At 34.5% G+C, this 25863-nt stretch overlaps 2 protein-coding genes across 9 annotated transcripts in view; both read left to right on the plus strand.

Moving 5' to 3' along the window:
* Nucleotides 1–32: 32 nt before the first annotated feature.
* LOC138321436 (cap-specific mRNA (nucleoside-2'-O-)-methyltransferase 2-like) lies at nt 33–12409 on the plus strand. 2 transcript variants are annotated; one of them, XM_069265123.1, is made up of 13 exons: nt 33–109; nt 1689–2171; nt 2854–3062; nt 3537–3734; nt 4545–4665; nt 5025–5293; nt 5715–5879; nt 6058–6189; nt 7532–7744; nt 8422–8571; nt 8852–8950; nt 9825–10128; nt 10750–12409. In XM_069265123.1, the coding sequence occupies exons 1-13, from the start codon at nt 100–102 to the stop codon at nt 10863–10865; spliced, it is 2469 nt and encodes an 822-aa protein (XP_069121224.1). In that variant the 5' UTR covers nt 33–99; the 3' UTR covers nt 10866–12409. The 2 variants fall into 2 exon arrangements, with proteins under 2 accessions (XP_069121224.1, XP_069121225.1); XM_069265124.1 differs by having other exon boundaries at nt 56–200.
* Nucleotides 12410–15031: 2622 nt separating this feature from the next.
* The window catches only part of LOC138321437 (folylpolyglutamate synthase, mitochondrial-like), a 49119-nt gene continuing 38287 nt past the window's right edge, over nt 15032–25863 (plus strand). For 4 of the 7 annotated variants that reach the window (XM_069265126.1, XM_069265128.1, XM_069265127.1 and 1 more), the window contains exon 1: nt 24862–25015. Coding sequence is in view for 3 of the 7 variants with exons in the window: in XM_069265131.1 (XP_069121232.1) it covers nt 24942–25015 (74 nt within the window). In the remaining 4 variants the exon portion in view is untranslated. Of the gene's footprint in view, nt 15184–16850; nt 16869–24854; nt 25016–25863 lie in introns of those variants that run through there. The other 3 variants (XM_069265130.1, XM_069265132.1, XM_069265129.1) reach the window with 3 other exon arrangements.

Consider the following 25863-nt stretch of genomic DNA (forward strand, 5'->3'; position numbering starts at 1 on the left):
CAAAATATAATTTTAACATCCACCGACAGGGGGCGTCAAGATCGATATATTTTTGTTTTGAACGGAAACACGTGTTTGAGATCAGATACTGCTTCTCTCATGTTCACTGGTGAGCTATTTATTGTTTAATTGTGTAATGTTTATCACCTTCCCAGCTGTAACTCTTACTTTAATTATCCTGACAACTTGCTTACAGTAAGGTAAGAGACAATCTCAACCGGTGCTTTACCCCCCCCCCCCAAAAAAAAAAATCGAATTTTTGAAAATAACTTGGCTGATGATAGCATCGAACCAGAATTGAGAAACAAATATTTTATGTTTCTGGTTATAAGCAGAAAACCATTTATGCAAACTTTGACGATTGAATTGTATTTATAATTGTGAATAAAACATATAGACGTCAATTGTGATTGTTACATATCAACAATGTATGGAATATATTAACCAAATAAAACTCATATGAAAATTAAAACACATCATGACATTGAGAGGAAAAAATGTAGCTATTTGACTGGGATTCGAACCCATGACCTCCAAATACTAGTCAAATGCTTTACCGCTGAGTTACCTGGTCACAGCTGGTGATCAACACAGTCCAATCCTGTCACACTCCTCCCTCCTCTTTCAAAGTCTATGCCCTCGAAGACATACGAGATCCTTATTTATACCACCACTGTGGGTATTTTAGTTGAGATACCACCACTGTGGGTATTTTAGTTGGGCGCCAATTTTGTAATAGAAGAGGAGAAAATGTATAGTGGCCTTACCGGAATTCAAACCTGTGACCTCCGAACACTAGCCGCAAGCTCTACCTGCATGGTCACCTATGATCGACTCGGTCCAATCCTGCTGCCATATAAACATATCTGACTCTTAAACTTTAATACTTAAACTCGAAGAGACTATGAAAATTTACATATTTGATATTGGTACATTGTCATACAGTACGTCACACAAACAAACTGCATGGCTATAGCTTTTGCATGGTCATCAACTATAACCATTTGTAACATCAACCATCAATAAAGTGATTAATACTTTCTATTATATACAAAGAAAGATAGCTTGTTTGTATCTAGATTAGTGTAGGGTCGATAAATCTTTAGTGCATTAATCAATTTCCTCTCCTAGTGTAGAAGTGTTTATTATTTAATAAATAACTGTGAGTTGGCGGTACAGGAACGTATATGGGTCTAGTTTGTCTTTGATAAAGGAGGGAGTTTATGTATTTAATTGTTCTGCATGTAGCTCAATTGATTGATCATCTGCTAAGTATTCAGAGGTCCTGGGTCTGAACCCCAGTCTTGCTGCTTAAACAAATTTTCATCTACTGTTGAGAATTGCTCAACTTCATCTTCCTGAAGAACTCGACGTCGGGGTATTGTGACGTCATAATCACAATATTGACTTAAGAGTGACGTCACAATAGGAATATCGACTCGGGTGTGACGTCACAATAGGGAATATTGACTTGGTGTTTCTAAAAATTGAAACATCAAGTCAATATGCTTTCTAAAGATGAAAACATCAAGTCGATATGCTATATATCGCCCTTCACATTACAGTGTATCAGCCAATGAGAGTGGCGGAAAATCGGAGCATATCTGATATGTCTTTTTAACATCCTGCAATAATGCCTTCAACATTGAATTAAATTATATGTATATAATTTTTCATTCTATTTTTAGTCAAAATGGATGCTTTAAGAAGAAAGAGGAAGATATCAGGGAGTTCTGTCCTGCAAGCTGATCCAGCATCTAAGAAAAGAGTGGAAAAGCTTTTCCAGAAAAAGTTCTCCTATTCTTCAAATGCAAATAAGCCCACGTATAAAATTCCATCACTAAATGATGTTAGTGAATGTGATGAATGGCAGATTGAAGAAACCCAACAAATGAAGATTAAATTGAATGCTGTGAAAGACAAGCTTAGTGATAAAGACATTTGTATGTGGCATCAACACACAGGACAGATGAATTTGGCAGGAACTGTCATCTCTCAGTTGAGGGAAAATTTCAAACCTGAACTCTGCACACAGGCTTGGTGTAAATTCTATGAGATTGTGTCAACTTTTAAACTCATAGACTTTGAGAATCCTCAATTTAATTCTGTTCATCTGTGTGAGGCACCAGGAGCATTCATTACAAGTCTCAATCATTACTTGATATCTCATGGTATGTTTAAATCAGACATTTTGTTTACAGAATTTTTCCCATCACTCTGTATATACCTGGTACTCGTTATTTTTGCAGTTCTGTATTTGTACTTTACAGAGTTATCTGCCCTTGCTGGTAAGTATCGATTGTGACATTATTTAATTAACTTGCATGAATTATCTGCAAGAAATGAATGATGTTGCTCTCAAAATATCATGATGTAACACAAAAATGCTAACCTACAATTTGCAAGGGCAGATAACCCTGCAGTATATGGAAAAACAGAATAGGGATTAATCAATAAATTACATTTATAACTTGATTACTATGAAATAAATTTGTGAAAGGTCTAAAGTATCCTTGGTCTACGCCTTTGATTAATTCCGGTCTGTTTTGTGCTGTCACAATTTGACAAATTAACCATTTCGTTGATGCTAAAAAATGAAATGAAAGTGGGGAATGAAAATTTAATACAACTTATGCATATTGAAATTTGAAAAGAAATATCCTTTTTTGCCATGCATCAGCAAAATGGTGAATGCACGATGCTATGCTATACACTTAATCATATCAAACAATAATTTAAAGTGTGTAGCATAGTAAAGTGCAAACAACAGAGCATATACAATGACATTTCTTCGTTACCTTAGTTGAATTTTCAAAGCTATAAAAACTACATTTCACCTGTGTACTATTTCAGATTACCAAGGAACATGGACTTGGTTTGGTAGTACCCTGAACCCTTACTACGAGGGGAATAACATCAGCCAAATGATCGCAGACGATCGCTTCATCCTACATAGTCTGCCCTACTGGGACTTCGGAGTGGATGGCACAGGCAATCTCATGGACTGGGACAACTTTCAGCAACTGGAGGCGACCTGTCGTGAAATGGGCCCTATCCATTTGGTAAATTAAAGATGAAATAGACAAAGAAAATTATTACCTGGTATGGAATGTATGTGTTGTAAATGGTATATTTATGTAATTAACTGAATCAAAGGTTTGAAAGAAGGTACAAGTTGAATATTAGGTAATGTAACGTGCCAAGGTCAGGGCCTGAACCAACAGAGTCGTTACGTATCCAAGAGCAGGCTACGCTTCACTACCATACATATAGACAAGACACTTATATCAATACAGACAGCTAGTTATTAGACTAAGTAGCTGAAATGCTCATATCCAAAGAAGTGTCATAATATGTTATGCATGATTTGAACAGAGGCTGGGGCTTTAAGGTAGTGATTATAAAATTTTAAAATATTTTAGAATTTCTATTGAACAGGGAACGGATATCACACAGAGGTCAATTTATCAAGTTAATGGATAAACACAAAAAAATGATCATCTTCAGTTCCTTTTGAAATGTTGTGTAATTTCCAGGTGACGTGTGACGGTAGTATTGACTGTCAGGACACGCCAGGCGATCAGGAATCCGTCGTGTCTCGACTTCACTGCTGTGAGGCTCTGGCTGCCTTATCCATCCTCTCACCGAACGGTTCTCTTGTCCTCAAAAAGTTCACCATGTTTGAGTGTGAAACTGTCAGCCTCATGTATCTTCTCAACTCTGCCTTTGATCAGGTAAAGTACAATTTTCATACATCATTTTTGATCCCCCTGCCATGATATGGGGTTTGGTTTGGTTTATTTATTTTTACGTCCTATTAACAGCCAGGGTCATGTAAGGACGTGCCAGGTTTGTTGGTGGAGGAAAGCCGGAGAAAAACCACCGACCAGCGGTCAGTACCTGGCAACTGCCCCACATGGGATTCGAACCCGCATCCCAGAGGTGGAGGGCTTGTGGTAATATGTCGGGACATCTTAACCACTCGGCCACCGCGGCCCCATGATATGGAGGGAATATATAGGTACCATTATGATATGGGGGGGAATATAATGGTACCTATGTATGTCCTATGTATAACTGTCCAATCCCACTTGGATATATAGAGGTATTGCATTAATGGAAATGATCTAGTTTCCTAATTAAAAACTAAATCTCAAATCTGGTAGACATGATTTTATTTCTATTTTTGTTCTTAAGACAATATTAGCGCAAAGTTTTCTTTAGGATTAAATGGTAATTTAATTTTTATCATCTATTAAATTCTCTTTGTTATAAGACACAGAAATACGGTAATAAATGAAAGAAACAGGCCTGTTAGATAATAGATCATGTTGTGCTTTGCATATCAATCTTAAGAACCTCTAGGTAGGGAATACATGTAGCATAAGACACAGAAATGAGTAATAACTAAAAGAAAAAAAATGCAATATGGTAATAACTATTTTAATATATATACCAGTAATACAAGAAAACCACTAGGTGAAATTGTTTATATTAGCTTCATGTAGATTATGTACATTTATGTCTCTATTTTGACTGACCAGGTTGAAGTTTTCAAACCAGCTACCAGTAAAAGTGGGAACTCTGAAGTCTATGTCATCTGCACTGGTTTCCATGGAAACAGCACAATAACAGGGCTCAAAGATTATATAAAACACTATCTTAGTAAGTAACAATTTAAATTGTTTACTGATATTTAAAATCTTTAATGAACGGTCCTCTCATGGGAGTAATAAATGTCTAGTATATTATAATTTTAGTTCAAATATTTAAAAAAAAAAAAACCATCAAGTTTGCCGTTAATGATATCTTTGTACAGTTGTATTTATTCCTAGTTCAAATTTTCTGTAATCTTGCTCAATAAATTTTGTAAATGCAGGAGGCTGTTTTCCAAAGGTAATACAATGTTATTAAAATGTATATTGCTTGATTGCTTGATGTACATGTACACCAATACTGATAGGTTTTCCAAAAGGAGTTAGATTATTATTGATTTATTAAGCACACACATTAATTTTTTACAGAAAACCCTGATGCTCAGATGTTATTTGATCGGGAATCCATATCCGAAACATTTATATCGGACCATGTGTCATGTTGTGAATTCTTTACTTCATTGCAAAGGGAGACAATCAGCAACAATTTAGATCACTACCCTTCTGTTTCGGATCAGTACATACTTTGGTTGGAGACTATGAGGGACTACTGTGCAGAGATGTACCTTACAAAGTTTGACCTGAAACAAATACCCGTAAATGCTAGAATTGGTCATAGCTACAAGAAGAAGAGACTCGTAAGTTTTGGTATATTATATTTTATTGAAGTTCATCGACAAGAAGTGCACCAGAAAATAAAATGTTGGCTCTTTAATGTAAATAAACTTGAAGCCTGATCCAAGGTTCATTACATTAAATGTTCCATAAATACCTTATTTAAAACACTCCAAACTTGTGAAAATAACACTACTGTGAAAGTTTAATGCTTGAAAATCCCCAAATTAAGCACTCCACTTTAACGGTGTATTCCAAAGATCAAAGCTAACCAACTTATTTTCACCTGTGATTTAAATTGCTAGAGTTTGCCAGCATGACTTGCCTTAAGAAAATTGACTACAAATACAAATGTGTCTTGAAATTGTAAATCGTGAAATTATACCTCCTGGAAAGTAGTTAGGCATAAAATCATGTAATAAACACTGATTTCTTAACTTACAGAGTCACTCTGTCCAAAGCTTTAAAAACGATATAACTCCATTTGACCAGAAGCGACGGACAGGAACTTTCACACAGCGACACAACTCCAATTCATTGCCATGGCAACAGAGAGTTCATTTGTTAGACAGATACAATCTGAAGCCTCCAAAGATTATTTGGTGTCAGGTAAATATAATACTTGTTCAGTTGTAAGGTATTTTGATGCCATTTGTACTTTGTAAGAGAGAGGGGAAATAATGATATAGAAGAATAAAGATTTATCAGACTATAAAGACTGCATCATGTAGATGACTTAAGGTGTAAATATTCAGATTTATTGATTTTTGTTTTTTGCCCTTTGTAGTTCGAGAGCTATTTGAAAAATGTAGACTGTGAAAGTTGTACATGTGGTCGACCAGTAGACCGTCTCATCAACTCTCGCTTCTGTGACGGCAAACTTATACAACAAATGCAGGAGCTGATACAAAATGCCAAGGTGAGGTGCAAATTACTAAGGTGCCAAGATGAGGTTCAAGTTATTAAGGTCAAGGTCAGGTCTTAATTACTATAATACCAAGTTCAGGTCCAAATTACTAATCTCAAGGTCAGGTCAAAATTTCTAATGTCAAAGTCAGCGCTAAATTACTAATCCCAAGGTAAGAACCAAATTACTAAGGTCAAGGTCAGGTCTAAAAAACTAATGCCAAGGTCAGGTCCAAGTTACTAATGTCAATATCCTGTCCAAATTACTAATCCCATGGTCAGATCCAAATTACTATTGCCAAGGTAAGGACCAAATTACTAATGCCAAGGTCATTTCCAAATTACTAAGTTCAATATCAGGTCTAAATTAGTAATCCCAATGTCAGATCCAAATTAATAATGCCAAGGTGAGGTCCAATTTACTTATCCCAAGGTCAGGTCCAAATTACTAATTCCTTGGTCAGATCCAAATTACTAATGCAAAGGTCAGGTCCAAATTACTAAGGTCAAGGCCATGTCAAAAGTACTAACGATAAGGTTAAGCCCAAATTATAAAGGCCAATGTCAGTCCAAATTAGAAATTACTATTTAAAGTGAATCTTCTGAGATATTCTATAATAGAACAAATATGTGTTCCCGGCCTACTATACCTTTCGGCCGGGTACAAATTGGTCCCTATGTGTCGTAGTGGAGCACTGCATCCGAAAATCACTCGGGCACAGTTTTCTATACTTTTTTGTAGGTTTCCAATTATTTTAAGCGTATACATGCATATACATATTATTTTTGTCTAAAACAAACATAACTACCATTCTTAATATATACCGTACCGCTCACAAGACGTCAAATTCACAACTTGTGGACTTGCCGTATAAGTTTCCTTCAGAAAGATCTTCATATGTGTTATGTAAAAAATAATGATCGATGAGAATTTGATATTTTATATAGCTTAGTTCTATTCCCTAGTAGGTAAGCGACATCAAAAAGTACGATAAAATGCAAAGAAATGTTTTATAATGGTTTGTATAATCATTACTTTGCTCCATTAGCAGTAATAGGTACCAATTGTAGCTCTAAAGACGACACCATTTTCTTTCTAAAAGTCTTTTGAGCTACAATATTGCAGCTAATTCTATAATAGCCTATGATAGCAAATATCTTCACTTCTTAAAATCATTTTATTGTCAATGATCTTTTGTCCTATTTAAAATGGTCTTTAAACACAGGTCAAATTCAAATTGCGTGGAAGTTTGCCATTTTGAACCATAATACAATGATTATTTTTAGTAGGTGATCTCTAGACAGAGGTGATTGCTAAGGCAGGTTTTATTGTACATTTATTTATTCTGATACAGGATTACAGAAAGGGCACCTGTGCTTCACCACTGATGTCTGTCTGTCACGCCTTAGATGGTCTTGTTCAAGGATGTGAGTCTGAGAGTAGTGAATGTAATACATCCGAGGTCACAGAGGTCACAGGTGACAGGTCACCATACACTGTTATCCTGTTGTCTGATACACCCCTATCATCTGATACTGATCAACCAAAAGATCCACGGATATCAAAGGTAAAACTATAGGGTCTATAACTTAAAAAACCAGAACTCAAATCATATGTGATAGGTAAACCATATGTACTCTTAAAGACTTCATGCCAGATCACAGATTTTAATTCGTTAAAAATTTATTATTTCTTGTTTGCAAAATAGAGAAATTTTTAATCTGCAAAATTAACAAGTTATACAGTGATTCTATAAAGGAAACATGAAGTTATAACATATAATATAATAATATAACATAATAATATAATATATGACATGATTACATAATAATATGACAACTCGCTACTGTATTGGTAATGTCAACAATTAAAGTGAACAGTCGGGCAAGGATGGCTAAAGTCGGTAAAAATGGTGTGAATGTATCCAGTATAATTTCTTATGAAATAGAAAAATAAAATCTCTCGCCAAAATCTGTCTGTGTACGAAGAAATTAATTTAAAGTATAGGAATCGCTAAAACGTCCTCCTGGCTGACTATGTCTGTGGTTACATTTCCACGCAGCCTCGCTTTCAATGCTTTCAACTTTCCTTTACTTTAATGGTCAGAACTGGGAAACGTAAGCAGAACTTGGCCGTCGTATTAATATGTGAGAACTTTTGGAAGGCCAATGAACGCATTTAGACTGGTTTTCTTTGCCCGACTATTCACTTCAATTTTGTATTGGTGCAATGTCTTTTCTGTAGGTGCTTTCTATGTCACCATCCACAGTTAAATCCCCAGATGATGAAAACAACAACATTTTCTATGTGGATGTTACATCAGATCATTACTGTGGGGAGATGGAGATTTTATCTCAACCCACTCTGTTGTCATGGACACAGCTTCTACTCAAGGTAATACAGTAAAACGAAATCTGGTGATCAACGAAATCACCTTGTTATAAGCGTAGTTCGTTACACACATTTTTGAGCCATCCTATTGGAATCTTGTCTATGAATAAAAAATATTCATGACTTTGTTATGTGTTCATTATAAACATATTCTCCTTATGAATTTCAAAAGAACAACAAAGGTCTATTGAATATCTCTTCCTCTTGTTGCATCAAATTTATCTTGTTGTAAACCCAGATCACAATGTGTTTCCTCACATTTTCTTCATCTGACCTACATTAGAAGCTGAGGACAACAGACTCTGTGATACTACGAATCTCAAGTTGTCTGACTCGATTCACTGCTGGACTTATCTATCTACTTGGTAACTGTTTCTGTAAGGTATGTTATGTAACTAAGGATATCAATCATAATATTTACTATTCCTCAAAATTTTTGAAGTATATTTCTTTTATCCATTTCATTCCATTGCTTCTGTACAATATGACAACAATTCTGTCTTTGTATCTTATAGAGAGCAACCAACTAAATGATTTTACATAGACCACAGTGTTAAACTTTGTTTAAGTTTTGTACTGTATTATTAAAACAAAGGAATATTAGTTAGCTGTTGTGTTCTATAATTAAAGTCTAGGTTCTCATATAACACTAAATAGAAAAAAAAGTTTGGGTCCTTCTGCTCAAACTCCAACCAGGGTAGCTTTATTGAAATCAGGCACATTTTGCACTAAAAAATCTTGAAATTCTAATGCTGTTACCTATTCATTATTCAAAGTTGATATTTTGAACCTAAATCTCAATATGAATTTCCAATCATGGTTTAATCTAGGAATAAATTACCTGTCATATTGTGGGTAGGTATCATTGTGAAGTCTAACGTTGCATTCTCTGAAAAGTATGCATGATGTGACATTTGGAAACGCATGACGTCACAATCAATACCTACTCGCAAGGGCAGATAACTCTGTAGTATACAAATACAAAATATACTTGTTTATACCACATCTACATTAATAATCTAGAATCTATAATTTCTAGGTCTTCTCACCAAACAACTGATGGATATTGAAAAGAATCGGTTTTGACTAACCCGACTGAATTTGACTCAATAAGTGACATTGTCCTTATTAGCGATGAAATGTCTGAATTTGACTCAATAAGTGACATTGTCCTTATTAGCGATGAAATTCTTGTAGGTTTTATCTATTCAGATACAGTATTTAAACTACATTGTATGTCTGTCAATGTTAAACAGATTGGCTTCCTTCAAGACACAGATGGCACACGACTCGAGCAGCTTCTGATCTGTGAGGAGTATACAGGAGCTCCTAATGAAGTCCTTCAGCAGCTTGAAGCCATACAGGCCAAGTTTGACAGTACCAGAATGGAAAATGACCAACAAATGTGTACGGCAGGCTCTGAACAGCAAATAAATGTGCATAGTGAAAAAGAGACTGATACAAGTAATAATTCAATTCCCGAAAACACTGCAGGGGAAATCACTTCAAGATCACAGAAGATCTTGTTGGAAACTGTGCCACTAACTCTTCTTTTGAATGGTAAGTTTAAAAATCAAATGTGCCTCTACAGAACCAATATCATGTTTATGTCTTGGTGGTACTGCTTGCCTTTGCCCCTTCCTCACCAACCAAATGGGTTTAGGAACATATAGTGTTATCCATGTCATCCCAAACCTCTTCTGTCATGACTTGATGTCCCATTCTGATTTCATATACTAGCAGGTGACCAATGTTCGCTGAGTACCAATTCTCGGCATCACATTTGTAGTTGTATGATTTTCATGCAATTTTACATCAATAATTCATCTTCTGATAGAAGATACTTCCATGCTGATCTCCATTAAAATTTACTGAAAATTTGTGTGTGATCATACTAATACACATGCTATGGTGAGAATTGGTTTTGGCGAGAACTGGTCGCCTGCCAGTAGAGATGGGGGCATCTATGTTGTTTCCATTCTAATTTTAAATATAAATTCAAAATTTAAAATACATATTTTATCTCAAAGCATAATTGGAAACAGAACAAATCGAATAGAACTGTTCCAATTGAAAGAATTTCAATATTTGATGTGTTAGTATTTTGTATATCTTCATTTTAATATAATTATGTATTTTTGATATTGGTAAAAGTGATTTTATTTACTTTTACAATTACAGATTCCCTCTTTGTCGCCTCTCTCTGCCATACTAATGCCACACTATTGAGGACGTTTGTGAGGACTGTAGGGGACCTAGAGAGGGAGCACTTTCCAAAAGAAATCCAACCTTCATGATGGTTTGGTGTATACATTTCTGGTGTACAGAAACTATAGGACTAGTGAGCAAGGTTTGTCAGACTGTAAAGCCTGTGTAAGCCTGGTATGGAGGGGAGAGACAGACTGTTGATGCACAGAAGAGACATACTAGTACTGTAAAGACTGTTGCTTTCATGGTGTAGGTATTTCTGTTGTTTATGGGACACTGCAATATTCATGAAAAAATTATGTGAAATACACATGGAGCCAAATAGCAAACGTTTATTAGTAATTTGCTTAAATCTTTCTCATCACGAAAATTTTTTCCTGCAAAAATAACTAGCTATACAGTACCATAGACATACATGTAAAATATGGCTGAACAATGATACCGAAAACAGTCTTCATAAACAGGATCTCTATGCAGGAATGTTCAGGGATGCTACAGATCAAAACTATTGACAATGTTTCCATAATCTATGATTATTAGCTCACCTGGCCCAAAGGGCCAGTGAGCTCATGTCATGGCGCGGCGTCTGTTGTCCTTGGTCCGTCCGTTCATCAACGTTTCCTTTAAATCACTACTAGTCATAGAGTTCTACATGGATTGTAACCAAATTTAGCCACAAACATCCTTGGGGGAAGGGAAACAGAACTTGTATAAATTTTGGCTCTGACCTCCCGGGGACAGGAGGGGCGGGGCCAAATAGGGAAATAGAGGTAACTCCTATAAATCGCTACTTGTCCAAGAGTTCTGCATGGATTGTGACCACATTTGGCGACAAATTTCCTAGGGGGAAAGAGAACAGTACTTGTATAAATTTTATCTCTGAACCTGCTGGGGTCTGGTAGTTGCCATCCTCGATACTCTAAGTGTTACTTTCCTAATGGATACTCAAACCTATATGCAGTTTCTGAAGCGGGATATTTGTTACTTCATGTCCATCCTTTGTACTCCAGGGGTTACTATCACTGTCGTAATATCCACCCCTAGACTATCTCATAGTAAAACTGAAGGCAGTTCACAAGAATAAAACTGACCAATTACAGGCTTCAAGATTACAGAGAGCGACACCCAACTTTAAAGCCACATCATGTACATTTTTCTGTTATTCATTTCTTTGGATGTTCATCAAAGAAACAAACTACCTGCTCATCAGTTCTCCCATACAGAGCCTTTAGTTTTGCTATGACATATTCTCGGGTTGAATATAATGAGAGTGATAGTAACCCCTGAAATATCGAAGATGGATAGTTGCTATAACACAGTGGATTTTTTTTTAAATATTTTGTTAACTTAATGAGGGTTATGTTGTTGCTTTTGTTTTGGTTACAATTTGAACATTATGTACATATATATATATATTCATGTTTATTACTGCGTAATTACATGTTTTAATTTTATACAAAAGATAATGTTTCAAGGAAAAGAACCAAAAAAAGAAATACCAAACATTACAATTTACATGTATTTGATTTACTGTTTGTAATTTTACAATGTCACATATTTGTATATTACAAAAAACAATAAAGATTTAATATTCTTTTATGTAATTTTACACAATAAAATATTTATACTGAAATACTCTTGATCTTTATCAACTCATCAAAATTAAAATTCCCCTGTACATCTTGCTGGAATGAAGAAAAGGGACACAAAAGAAACAAATGTCCCCTTAACCCTCTTGCTGCCAGAACTCTGTTTGAATACTTAGCATCACTGTTACACGTAGAACTAATGGGGTAAGGTCAAGTTCGTGACAGCTGCAGATGCTATGCAGGTTAAATAAATTGGTCAACCCCAATTTACATCATCAAGTAATATTTTAATCATGGAATAGAAAGAAAAAATAAAACCTATATCAAGTCTCATGGGCTGTGGGTAATTGAAAAGAAGTTGTTTTAAGATTTTTGCCTATTTGATCCCTGTGACCTTGAGTGAAGGTCAAGGTCATTAATTTGAAGACGGGTGGCCATCTTGTTTTTCCGATCAGCCTCAAAATCTGATGGCACAACTAGGACCAAGGGTACCCTCCATGTGAAGTTTGAACAAAATCCCTTCTGTAATTCTCAAGAAATATCGATAACAAACTTCAACTGCCAAAATCAAAGATGGCTGTCTGGCGGCCATCTTGTTTTTCCGATCAGCCTCAAAATCTGTATGGCACAACTAGGACCAAGGGTACCTTCCATGTGAAGTTTGAACAAAATCCCTTCAGTAGTTCTCAAGAAATATCGATAACAAACTTCAACTACCAAAATCAAAGATGGCAGTCTGGCGGCCATCTTGTTTTTCCGATCAGCCACAAAATCTGTATGGCACAACTACTGTATGGACCAAGGGGACCCTCCATGTGAAGTTTGAACAAAATTCCTGCAGTACTTATTAAGAAATAGTGATAACAAGCATTGTTTACGGACGGACCATGGACGCAAGGCAATTTGAATTAGATACAGTGTATAAAACGACATATCTGTTTCTATATTATATCATGCACAAAATATAGACAGGTTGATCAATATTATTTAAATACCCTCATGTATGCCTGGAGTCCTGATTTCCAAACGCCTAACGAGTTGTGTTGTTATCTGAAACTAAAAATATATTCAAAATCGTGCCCTATAACGGGCGTGTATTGCATTTGACTTTCGACCCTAATGTCGTTTTGTCCCGTCCACATTTACATGTAGTATATAAAATATGAAGGTGTAAAAGTCGAGTCATCGAAAGTGATCCGTATAAGTCATAGAATTTGTTTCGCAATGTATGTAACGTTGACAAAAAATCAAAGACTGAAAAAATGTATAAGAAAATTCACGAACACAGCATATCCCGATAATGATAAGAAGCTAACAGATATATACTAAAATAATGTCAAAACGTGATTTTGTGTTGGTGGATACGTTTGGTCACGAACAAAAAAAAGAAAAAAAAAGAAGGAAAAATCAATCAAGCGAGCGCCCCTGGTTTGTGAAAAAGAGCTAGAGCTCCTGTGTTTGAAGCCTTATTATGCACGCGAAAACTTTAGCAGGTGGTATATGTATTCTGTGTGTTTACTGACGTAAATATACGTATGTTTTTTGTAAACCCGACCCGAATTATAAACACGCCTGGTACAGTCTCAAGGAAGCAAAAATCAATTATTTTCTAGACCCATAGCAGGTTCGTGTTGTTAGTTTTCTGGGTAGTTGACACCTGCATGGTACTACGTATATAGTACCAGCTACTGGCCTAATATCATGTTCTTTGGTCTTTAGTCATTGACAAGATTTTTTCTAAACAATTAAACCTATTTGAACCCTGTAAACTTAAAGGAAATTCAAGGTCATTCATATGAACAAACCTGAATCACTTGTTCCGGCCAGCATGCCACGGGCTCAAAATGAGTAGTCTACTGTATATTATAGGTTAGTTAGTCCATTCGATTATCTGAGAAGTCGTTTTTCAATGAAAAAAATATGGATGACGCACGGTGTACGACGGACGTTAGGTCAGACACTAGATTTTAATAAAGTACAGTTTCCGTCTTCTAGTGAAACTAAATCTTTGAGTATTCATTGTTAATTTATTTTCTCTCACCAAACGCAATGGTCCAGGACATAGCAAGGAAGTATCATCAGTTAATAATTTAAAACATGCTTTCAATGTTATGGTATCATCAATACATGTATAAATTACATAGAGTCTAATAGGCGCCTACGGTTTAAAAAGGAATTTTAAAATAGCCTACTGAGCCTTGAGGGACACCAGCGACACTACAATAGATAAGAAAACGTGATGGAAGATGGCTTGAAGTTGCAATGGTCTATCTGGAGGAAGTGTCTCTGGGTTAACATCGATAACACTTTAAATTCTTGACTCTATTTCTGACTGTAAAACAATAAAAAGAGTTGACGTTGCCGCGAGTGAAGTTTGAAACACAAATCACCTTTAAGTTTGGGCAGGAAACCGATTTTGATTGGTTAGCTAATATTGGGTGCATTTGATTACGTCAACTTGCATACAAATAATTTACATGTAATTAATGCATTCATATATTGTCATTTTATTAATTTGAAATTGCTATGAAAACTAAACTATGTTGTCTAAAACGTATTTTATAATTTACTTTTAAAAATAATACGATGAATACTTTTTTGGCGCGACTCTTAATTAGAGTGACCTCCCTTGTTAGGGTATAAAACCACCTGGAACTCTTCACTCGTTCATTTGCTCAGCAACCAAACACGTGAGAACATGGTGTAGCAATGGAATACAAATTTTCATGACAGAAACGCCTCGGAAATGAATAACATGGTGAGATCGATCCCAAAACTTGCTGCAAATGTCACCACTGACATCAGCAAAAAATATGAGGTATGACAATTTTACCAAAATAGAAAAATATCGTCTATTGACATGTTGCACTGTAATTTGTAAACACTGCAATAGGCTATTGCCAATTCTGCATTGAACTACAGTACGGTCACCGAGTCAGTAATGCTACAATCGTTCCAAGTTATTCCCTTTTTCTTTTGATTATGCACTGTTCCTTTTATTAAATATCAACCATAAATGGAATGTCATTTGGAAATGTCCCAAGTTTGCTTAAATTTTTGGTGATTATGACTGAAATCATTTGTTTGCATTTATTCTTGCTTGTATTATTACAATGCACTTGACTGCGTTGACTGGACAAGCCCATAGTTATTAAGTCTGATAGATAATAATTATTATTATTATTATTGTGATCATCAATTCTAATTAGCTACTGTTGTAGCTAGCCTGGATTACACCTATACACAGATTCACTATTACTGACATAATTTATTTGGTGACAATGTTTTATTTGGATAAGCACTGTATAATCCTAGAGTGGGGGTACGTAATTTCGCACAATTTTGGCATTGATTTTAATGAATTTCAAATACTTTCATTCCGAACCAAAAAGACTGGACTTACATCGGCAGATGTACCAGTGCTTCACAACACACGAGTATGTAACCGGATATGCGCAGACGTATCACTGCGCACGAGAGCTGTTATTAACTTGAGGTTAACCTGTAGTTGAACGGGTTTTGGGGACGTAATTTCGCACACCCCTCTAACTTTCTTGTTTTTGGAGAAAATAATTATTTTCAAACATTTCATGGACCAACAACATCATAAACAAAGATTAATTACCGTTCAAATCTTGAAATGACATCAAAACACAATTATATTTCTAAATGAAAAAGTGATATTTCGCCGCCATTTTCGTTACGAAAAATGACCGCTCCCCATAGTAAACAATGTAAACGAGGTCAAGAAAGTCATAGGGTGTCCGCAGAAAATATCCGTTTTCCGCTTATACTTGATGGATTTTCATACGGGTTTCGATATATTCTTAAAAAAGGATAGTTTCTCTACATATTTGTACGTGAGTCAGTTATTTATCACCCAGAATTATTTTATGTCAAGCGGTTTATTTTCTATTAATTTCTTTACTGAGATGGGCCGTATTATTCCGATTTCGTTTTTTCAAAACAAACTTATCCTGAAAAGTTTAACTAAATATGACAAAATCACGGTGAGAGGCCTCCTTTAGTCACAACATAAACAACAGAGCAAAACTTTCTGACATTTAAAGGAAGATCGCGAAAAATCGTCAGGTGTGCGAAATTACGTACTGTGCGAAATTACGTACCCTAACTCTATCCATATCTACCTGAGACAAAATGGCAAGATCTGTAAAGTGTTCTTGCATGATCTTTGTATTATTTTTTGTTGGCAATTAGTTTGCACCAGTGTAATTTTTGAAAATCACTAACTTGCAACGGCGGATAAAAATGCAAACTTGTTTATGCCATATACCTGAAATAAATTATTTTGGCATAGTCAGTATTGATGTTTCATCATTATGGTATCAACTTTCCTGTCATTATATATCATATATGATGGAATATGTTCTTGGAAAATTTATAAAAAACGATGTGTCAGCTGTGGTATGTATTCATCATCATATCCAAATGGCCCAATTTGCTCATACTCAAATGTTTCTTTAGGTATGGTGGAAGATCCAGGTGAGTCTGTGCACACTATTGATTTGTGTGTGATCCCCTCCATGATGTCACCCCCAGGTCTCAAATAGTTTCATGTATTCTTTTTCATATTTCTTCAAATCCTAATTTAGCTCTAAGATAATCATAAAATCGTTCTTTAGGCAATGGCTCCTAGTTATAAAGAATCACATTCATCTGAAAGTCATTTGCAGTGGTTCCTTTTCACCATCTGAAATTGTCCTGCTGTATCGTATTGGCTTGAAAATACAAAAATCTGGAATTTTTGGTTTTATCTGGTTGTATTTTAATGGTAACTGTATATTAGAAAAGTTTGTAGAGTGTTTAATTAAGGTCTGTTCTATTTGGCTGGTGGGTGATATGAGGGAGCATGGATAATTGTCATACTCGGTCTGATTAAAATACAGATCCTCACTCTCACTTCTTTTTATAGAGGATCTGACAACATCCCATCAGGGGTCACATTCTGGTGACCTTTATGTTTCCTTGTAATTAGAGTTCATCAGTTCAACAGCATTCATATGCATGCACAAAGTGTTGTCAAATTTGTTTAAGTTATTGTGACAAAATGCATATGACATACATACATCAAAGGATTCTACAAGGGTATTTAAAACCCCTGAATTCTATCTTAAATATTCTGGAGGGAGTTTCTAATAGATCACCAGAGTGTGACCCCTAATGGTATGTTGTCAGATATTCTATGAAATGAAACTGGGATAAAGGATTTTTATTTTAATCAGATTGTCAGTTTACTAACACTGGTTATACTTTTATAGTTCTATTTGTCTGGCTGATTGTATTTGGCTGTTCCTATGTCTGTTACCCACTGATGTGTTTAAGCATGCTATATGCAAAGTACAATGTAGTAGTTTGCTGTTTTTAGTCATCTATATATATATATGTGCATCCTATCAGCTATTTCCTGGTGCTGTTAATATAATACAATAGATTAGAGGTGTTTTCGTATCTACAGTTCTTATTCTTTTATCTTGGTTCAAATAGTATATAATCCTTTTAATTTATGAAATCATTATGATCTCCAGCATTAAATTACAGAAGTATTTGTTTGTGCTATTGATAACTCTATCAAGTACAGAAATGTCAAATGAATTAACATTTGTCTTTCTGGTAATATCCAGCAAACATCATTATATAAAAACAGGTACATATACAGTATTACTGGAGGAGCTATAAAGTGTATATATCCTTTTAATGTATTAATCTTCTTCATATCCCATTTTCTAAATCCAATAAAAGTACATATTGACTAAGTGTTCTCACAGTCTGTATATTTCCATTTCTTTCTCATTTCAATACCATTAATTCATATTAATTTGTTACACGTTTTCAACTAGTATTGCTTGATCTTTTCTTCCTGAAATGAATCTTGAGTGTTATTTGTACTTGAGAAAAATAATAATACATATTCAACCCAATAAACGACCAGGGCGTTTAAAAAATTGGAAGTGCAAATAAGACGAAATTATTGCAAATCTAAATAGTTTTGTGTAGCTTTGGTCTTTTTTATGTCTGAGCAATTGAAATAAAGTCCTCAAAAATGGGGAGAGGCGCTTATAGGGACATGGGCGCTTATTGGGTTGAATACTGTTATAAAAAAAACCCACAATAATAATCCTGAATACAAATGCACACAACATTGTGTGATATTACTAACAAAACACCAGTTCTACATATACCGTATGCTATTCATAGTAATTATATAGTCATTACATATAAAACATTGAATATTTATTGTGACAACAATTGTCATAATAGATCGGTATTCTACATTATCATTTGATAACAATTTCTCGACCAGTATTACATTTTGTGGCCTGGGAAAATATCTTTATTCCATTTATTGTATAACTGGGAAAAAGTTGGAGATTATAGATACTATCTTATAACAAGACACATCCAATGGAGACTATATATAAATACGGTCTGATTTAAGACACATCCAATGGAGACTATATATATATAAGGTTTGATACAAAACACATCCAATGGAGACTATATATATACGGTTTGATACGTATACAAGACACATCCAATGGAGACTATATATATATACGGTTTGATACGTATACAAGACACATCCAATGGAGACTATATATATACGGTTTGATACGTATACAAGACACATCCAATGGAGACTATATATATACGGTTTGATACGTATACAAGACACATCCAATGGAGACTATATATATACGGTTTGATACGTATACAAGACACATCCAATGGAGACTATATATATACGGTTTGATATGTATACAAGACACATCCAATGAAGACTATATATATATATCCATTGGTTTATAGGTACAATAATATAAAAAAAATCAATTTGCATTTGAGAGCAATCATATAAAGAAGGAAAGTTTTGACACAAAATTAATTTCATGTGTGCAACATCTCATCTGTCTAGTCTAGTTAATTTATGGTGCATATTTCCCAAAGCATTCAAGATAATTTTGCTTCTTAAAATTTTTCTTCTTAAGTAATAAGTATGCATTGAAAAAGGCTATTCCAGCTGGCATTAATATTTCATTTTTATTCCTCAATGGTGCAAGTTTCAATTTCAGTACTTTCATGAAAATGGCTGATAAAATACTGCTGTATGTATATATTAGAAAATAACTGAACAGAAAAAAACATACAAGTGTATATCATATGTATCATATACATATAGGAATGATGTATATATCATTGTATTCAATATACATGCTCTAGGAATGCTAAACTATTTATCATCATGATCTGAAATAAGTTGATGCCTGACAACAGCTACCTGTAGATATAATTACAACATTCATTATTACTGTAACAGGTGGCATGTTAAAGTTGACGGGAGACGGAGAAACAACATCTCCAGTCACTGATAGCCGATTGGAAAACAAAATGGACACTCAGTCCGGATTTAAGGTTAGATACGTTCTAGGTACACAAAGTATTTGTAAACATGATCTACGAACACTAAGTATTCGTAAACATGATCTACTTTGAAATGTGTAACATCTAGGTTACATGGTTGTATTTGTTATCAACATATGCCATCTGATAAAATTCTCAGATTTAAACAATGATAAAGCATGATTCAATATAAAGTTAGGTGTTAGTCAAGATGCTTCAAAATTAGGGCTGGGTATTGCAAGGTCTAAAACGATACGATATGTATTGACAATACACCGAAACAATACACGATACATATTGACGATACAATACACCTCTTTTTAAAATTCAGTTGAACATACTGTTTTGAATATTATGACAATAAAAGACAATTTTGATAAAACATTCTATAATCTTGAAAAATCTACCGAACATTTGATTTGGTTTATATCATTTGTGTTAATTAATTTCTGTCAATTCGTATTCTTAGTTATGAAAAGACATTTCTAATCAATCTAGGTGACACAGATGCATTAAACTCTTCCTTTTGATTGAAATGCTCTTACTTGAATGATGTTTTAAAATGAAGTTTTTTTGGAATGTTCTATTTCTATAACAAAAGCAGAAGGTTGGATTGTTAAAACGATACAGCGATATACAGCATGTTTGCGTATCAATATTGGATATGCTGCTGAAAACCGATACGTATCGGTATATCGATATATTGATCCAGCCCTATTCAAAATAAATTGTGATATTTAATTTTTTGACCCTCACATCTGTTATATATAATTAGCAAATGCGACGTTTTTGATAGGAAAGTATTTTTATTTAACTTTATGATGGTCAAAAAGTTTCATGTGATTGACGCTAAACTCTCTCATATACAGTATTCGACCTATAAGCATCAAGGACACATAACCATTTGAGAAGGTTGAGAAGACACCAGTTAATAGAACCAAATTTAGACATTTCACAAAATGATTGCATAAAAGATATCCAAAAATCATTTTCCATAAGAAATCAAATTGATAAACTATATAATATTCATATTTTCAGTTTGAATTTATTTAAATTCAATGTTAGTGAACTCAAGGCTTGAAAATTTGGTCTTCAGAGGAGACACTTATAACAAAAGGGCACTATTGGGTTAAATATAACAAAAGGGGCACTGATTGGGTTAAATATAAAAAAGGGGCACTAATTGGGGTAAATATAACCAAAGGGGCACTTATTGGTTAATTATAACCAATGGGGCATTATTGGGTCAAATTAACCAAAGGGGCAATTATTGGGTTAAATATAACCAAAGGGGCAATTAATTATTGGGTTAAATATAACCAAAGGGGTCAATTATTGGGTTAAATATAACCAAAGGGGCAATTATTGGGTTAAATATAACCAAAGGGGCAATTATTGGGTTAAATATAACCAAAGGGGCAATTATTGGGTTAAATATAACCAAAGGGGCAATTATTGGGTTAAATATAACCAAAGGGGCAATTATTGGGTTAAATATAACCAAAGGGGGCAATTATTGGGTTAAATATAACCAAAGGGGCAATTATTGGGTTAAATATAACCAAAGGGGCAATTATTGGGTTAAATATAACCAAATGGGCAATTATTGGGTTAATATAACCAAAGGGTCAATTATTGGGTTAAATATAACCAAAGGGCAATTATTGGGTTAAGTATAACCAAAGGGTCAATTATTGGGTTAAATATAACCAAAGGGGTCAATTATTGGGTTAAATATAACCAAAGGGGCAATTATTGGAAGTTAAATATAACCAAAGGGCAATTATTGGGTTAAATATAACCAAAGGGTCAATTATTGGGGTAAATATAACCAAAGGGGCAATTATTGGGTTAAATATAACCAAAGGGGCAATTATTGGGTTAAATGTAACCCAGGCTTCAAGATTACAGAGAGCGACACCCAACTCTAAAGCCATATACAATGTACATTTTTCTGTTATTCCTTTCTTTGTATGTTCATCAAAGAAACAAACTACCTGCTCATCAGTTCTCCCATACAGAGCCTTTAGTTTTTGCTAGGACATATTCTAGTGTATATAATGATAGTGATAGTAACCCCTGAAATATCGAAGATGAATAGTTTGCTATAACATTTATGGATTTTTTTTCAGAAATATTTTATAAACTTAATGAAGGTTATGTTGTTGCTTTTTTTTTGGTTACAATTTGAACATTATGTACATATATATATATATTCATGTTTATTACTGCGTAATTACATGTTTTAATTTTTATACAAAAGATAATGTTTTTCAAGGAAAAGAACCAAAAAAAGAAATACCAAACATTACAATTTACATGTATTTGATTTACTGTTTGTAATTTTACAATGTCACATATTTGTATATTACAAAAAACAATAAAGATTTAATATTCTTTTATGTAATTTTACACAATAAAATATTTATACTGAAATACTCTTGATCTTTATCAACTCATCAAAATTAAAATTCCCCTGTACATCTTGCTGGAATGAAGAAAAGGGACACAAAAGAAACAAATGTCCCCTTAACCCTCTTGCTGCCAGAACTCTGTTTGAATACTTAGCATCACTGTTACACCGTAGAACTAATGGGTAAGGTCAAGTTCGTGACAGCTGCAGATGCTATGCAGGTTAAATAAATTGGTCAACCCCAATTTACATCATCAAGTAATATTTTAATCATGGAATAGAAAGAAAAAATAAAACCTATATCAAGTCTCATGGCTGTGGGTAATTGAAAAGAAGTTGTTTTAAGATTTTTGCCTATTTGATCCCTGTGACCTTGAGTGAAGGTCAAGGTCATTAATTTGAAGACGGGTGGCCATCTTGTTTTTCCGATCAGCCTCAAAATCTGATGGCACAACTAGGACCAAGGGTACCCTCCATGTGAAGTTTGAACAAAATCCCTTCTGTAATTCTCAAGAAATATCGATAACAAACTTCAACTGCCAAAATCAAAGATGGCTGTCTGGCGGCCATCTTGTTTTTCCGATCAGCCTCAAAATCTGTATGGCACAACTAGGACCAAGGGTACCTTCCATGTGAAGTTTGAACAAAATCCCTTCAGTAGTTCTCAAGAAATATCGATAACAAACTTCAACTACCAAAATCAAAGATGGCAGTCTGGCGGCCATCTTGTTTTTCCGATCAGCCACAAAATCTGTATGGCACAACTACTGTATGGACCAAGGGGACCCTCCATGTGAAGTTTGAACAAAATTCCTGCAGTACTTATTAAGAAATAGTGATAACAAGCATTGTTTACGGACGGACCATGGACGCAAGGCAATTTGAATTAGATACAGTGTATAAAACGACATATCTGTTTCTATATTATATCATGCACAAAATATAGACAGGTTGATCAATATTATTTAAATACCCTCATGTAATGCCTGGAGTCCTGATTTCCAAACGCCTAACGAGTTGTGTTTGTTTTATCTGAAACTAAAAATATATTCAAAATCGTGCCCTATAACGGGCGTGTATTGCATTTGACTTTCGACCCTAATGTCGTTTTGTCCCGTCCACATTTACATGTAGTATATAAAATATGAAGGTGTAAAAGTCGAGTCATCGAAAGTGATCCGTATAAGTCATAGAATTTGTTTCGCAATGTATACTGCAGTACAACACGTTGACAAAAAATCGAAGACTGAAAAAATGTATAAGAAAATTCATCACGAACACAGCATATCCCGATAATGATAAGAAGCTAACAGATATATACTAAAATAATGTCAAAACGTGATTTTGTGTTGGTGGATACGTTTGGTCACGAACAAAAAAAAGAAAAAAAAAGAAGGAAAAATCAATCAAGCGAGACGCGCCCGTGGTTTTGTGAAAAAGAGCTAGAGCTCCTGTGTTTGAAGCCTTATTATGCACGCGAAAACTTTAGCAGGTGTATATGTATTCTGTGTGTTTTACCGACGTAAATATACGTATGTTTTTTGTAAACCCGACCCGAATTATAAACACGCCTGGTACAGTCTCAAGGAAGCAAAAATCAATTATTTTCTAGACCCATAGCAGGTTCGTGTTGTTAGTTTTCTGGGTAGTTGACACCTGCATGGTACTATATAGTACCAGCTACTGGCCTAATATCATGTTCTTTGGTCTTTAGTCATTGACAAGATTTTTTCTAAACAATTAAACCTATTTGAACCCTGTAAACTTAAAGGAAATTCAAGGTCATTCATATGAACAAACCTGAATCACTTGTTCCGGCCAGCATGCCACGGGCTCAAAATGAGTAGTCTACTGTATATTATAGGTTAGTCCATTCGATTATCTGAGAAGTCGTTTTTCAATGAAAAAAATATGGATGACGCACGGTGTACACGACGGACGTTAGGTCAGACACTAGATTTTAATAAAGTACAGTTTCCGTCTTCTAGTGAAACTAAATCTTTGAGTATTCATTGTTAATTTATTTTCTCTCACCAAACGCAATGGTCCAGGACATAGCAAGGAAGTATCATCAGTTAATAATTTAAAACATGCTTTCAATGTTATGGTATCATCAATACATGTATAAATTACATAGAGTCTAATAGGCGCCTACGGTTTAAAAAAGGAATTTTAAAATAGCCTACTGAGCCTTGAGGGACACCAGCGACACTACAATAGATAAGAAAACGTGATGGAAGATGGCTTGAAGTTGCAATGGTCTATCTGGAGGAAGTGTCTCTGGGTTAACATCGATAACACTTTAAATTCTTGACTCTATTTCTGACTGTAAAACAATAAAAAGAGTTGACGTTGCCGCGAGTGAAGTTTGAAACACAAATCACCTTTAAGTTTGGGCAGGAAACCGATTTTGATTGGTTAGCTAATATTGGGTGCATATTTGATTACGTCAACTTGCATACAAATAATTTATATGTAATTAATGCATTCATATATTGTCATTTTATTAATTTGAAATTGCTATGAAAACTAAACTATGTTGTCTAAAACGTATTTTATAATTTACTTTTAAAAATAATACGATGAATACTTTTTTTTGGCGCGACTCTTAATTAGAGTGACCTCCCTTGTTAGGGTATAAAACCACCTGGAACTCTTCACTCGTTCATTTGCTCAGCAACCAAACACGTGAGAACATGGTGTAGCAATGGAATACAAATTTTCATGACAGAAACGCCTCGGAAATGAATAACATGGTGAGATCGATCCCAAAACTTGCTGCAAATGTCACCACTGACATCAGCAAAAAATATGAGGTATGACAATTTTACCAAAATAGAAAAATATCGTCTATTGACATGTTGCACTGTAATTTGTAAACACTGCAATAGGCTATTGCCAATTCTGCATTGAACTACAGTACGGTCACCGAGTCAGTAATGCTACAATTGTTCCAAGTTATTCCCTTTTTCTTTTGATTATGCACTGTTCCTTTTATTAAATATCAACCATAAATGGAATGTCATTTGGAAATGTCCCAAGTTTGCTTTATTTTTTGGTGATTATGACTGAAATCATTTGTTTGCATTTATTCTTGCTTGTATTATTACAATGCACTTGACTGCGTTGACTGGACAAGCCCATAGTTATTAAGTCTGATAGATAATAATAATTTTAAATATTATTATTGTGATCATCAATTCTAATTAGCTACTGTTGTAGCTAGCCTGGATTACACCTATACACAGATTCACTATTACTGACATAATTTATTTGGTGACATTGTTTTATTTGGATAAGCACTGTATAATCCTAGAAGTGGGGGTACGTAATTTCGCACACATTTTGGCATTGATTTTAATGAATTTCAAATACTTTCATTCCGAACCGAAAAAGACTGGACTTACATCGGCAGATGTACCAGTGCTTCACAACACACGAGTATGTAACCGGATATGTGCAGAACGTATCACTGCGCACGAGAGCTGTTATTAACTTGAGGTTAACCTGTAGTTGAACGGGTTTTTGGGGACGTAATTTCGCACACACCCCTCTAACTTTCTTGTTTTTGGAGAAAATAATTATTTTCAAACATTTCATGGACCAACAACATCATAAACAAAGATTAATTACCGTTCAAATCTTGAAATGACATCAAAACACAAT

The sequence above is a fragment of the Argopecten irradians genome, chromosome 4 (genome assembly GCF_041381155.1).
Source record: "Argopecten irradians isolate NY chromosome 4, Ai_NY, whole genome shotgun sequence".
Classification (NCBI taxonomy): domain Eukaryota; kingdom Metazoa; phylum Mollusca; class Bivalvia; order Pectinida; family Pectinidae; genus Argopecten; species Argopecten irradians.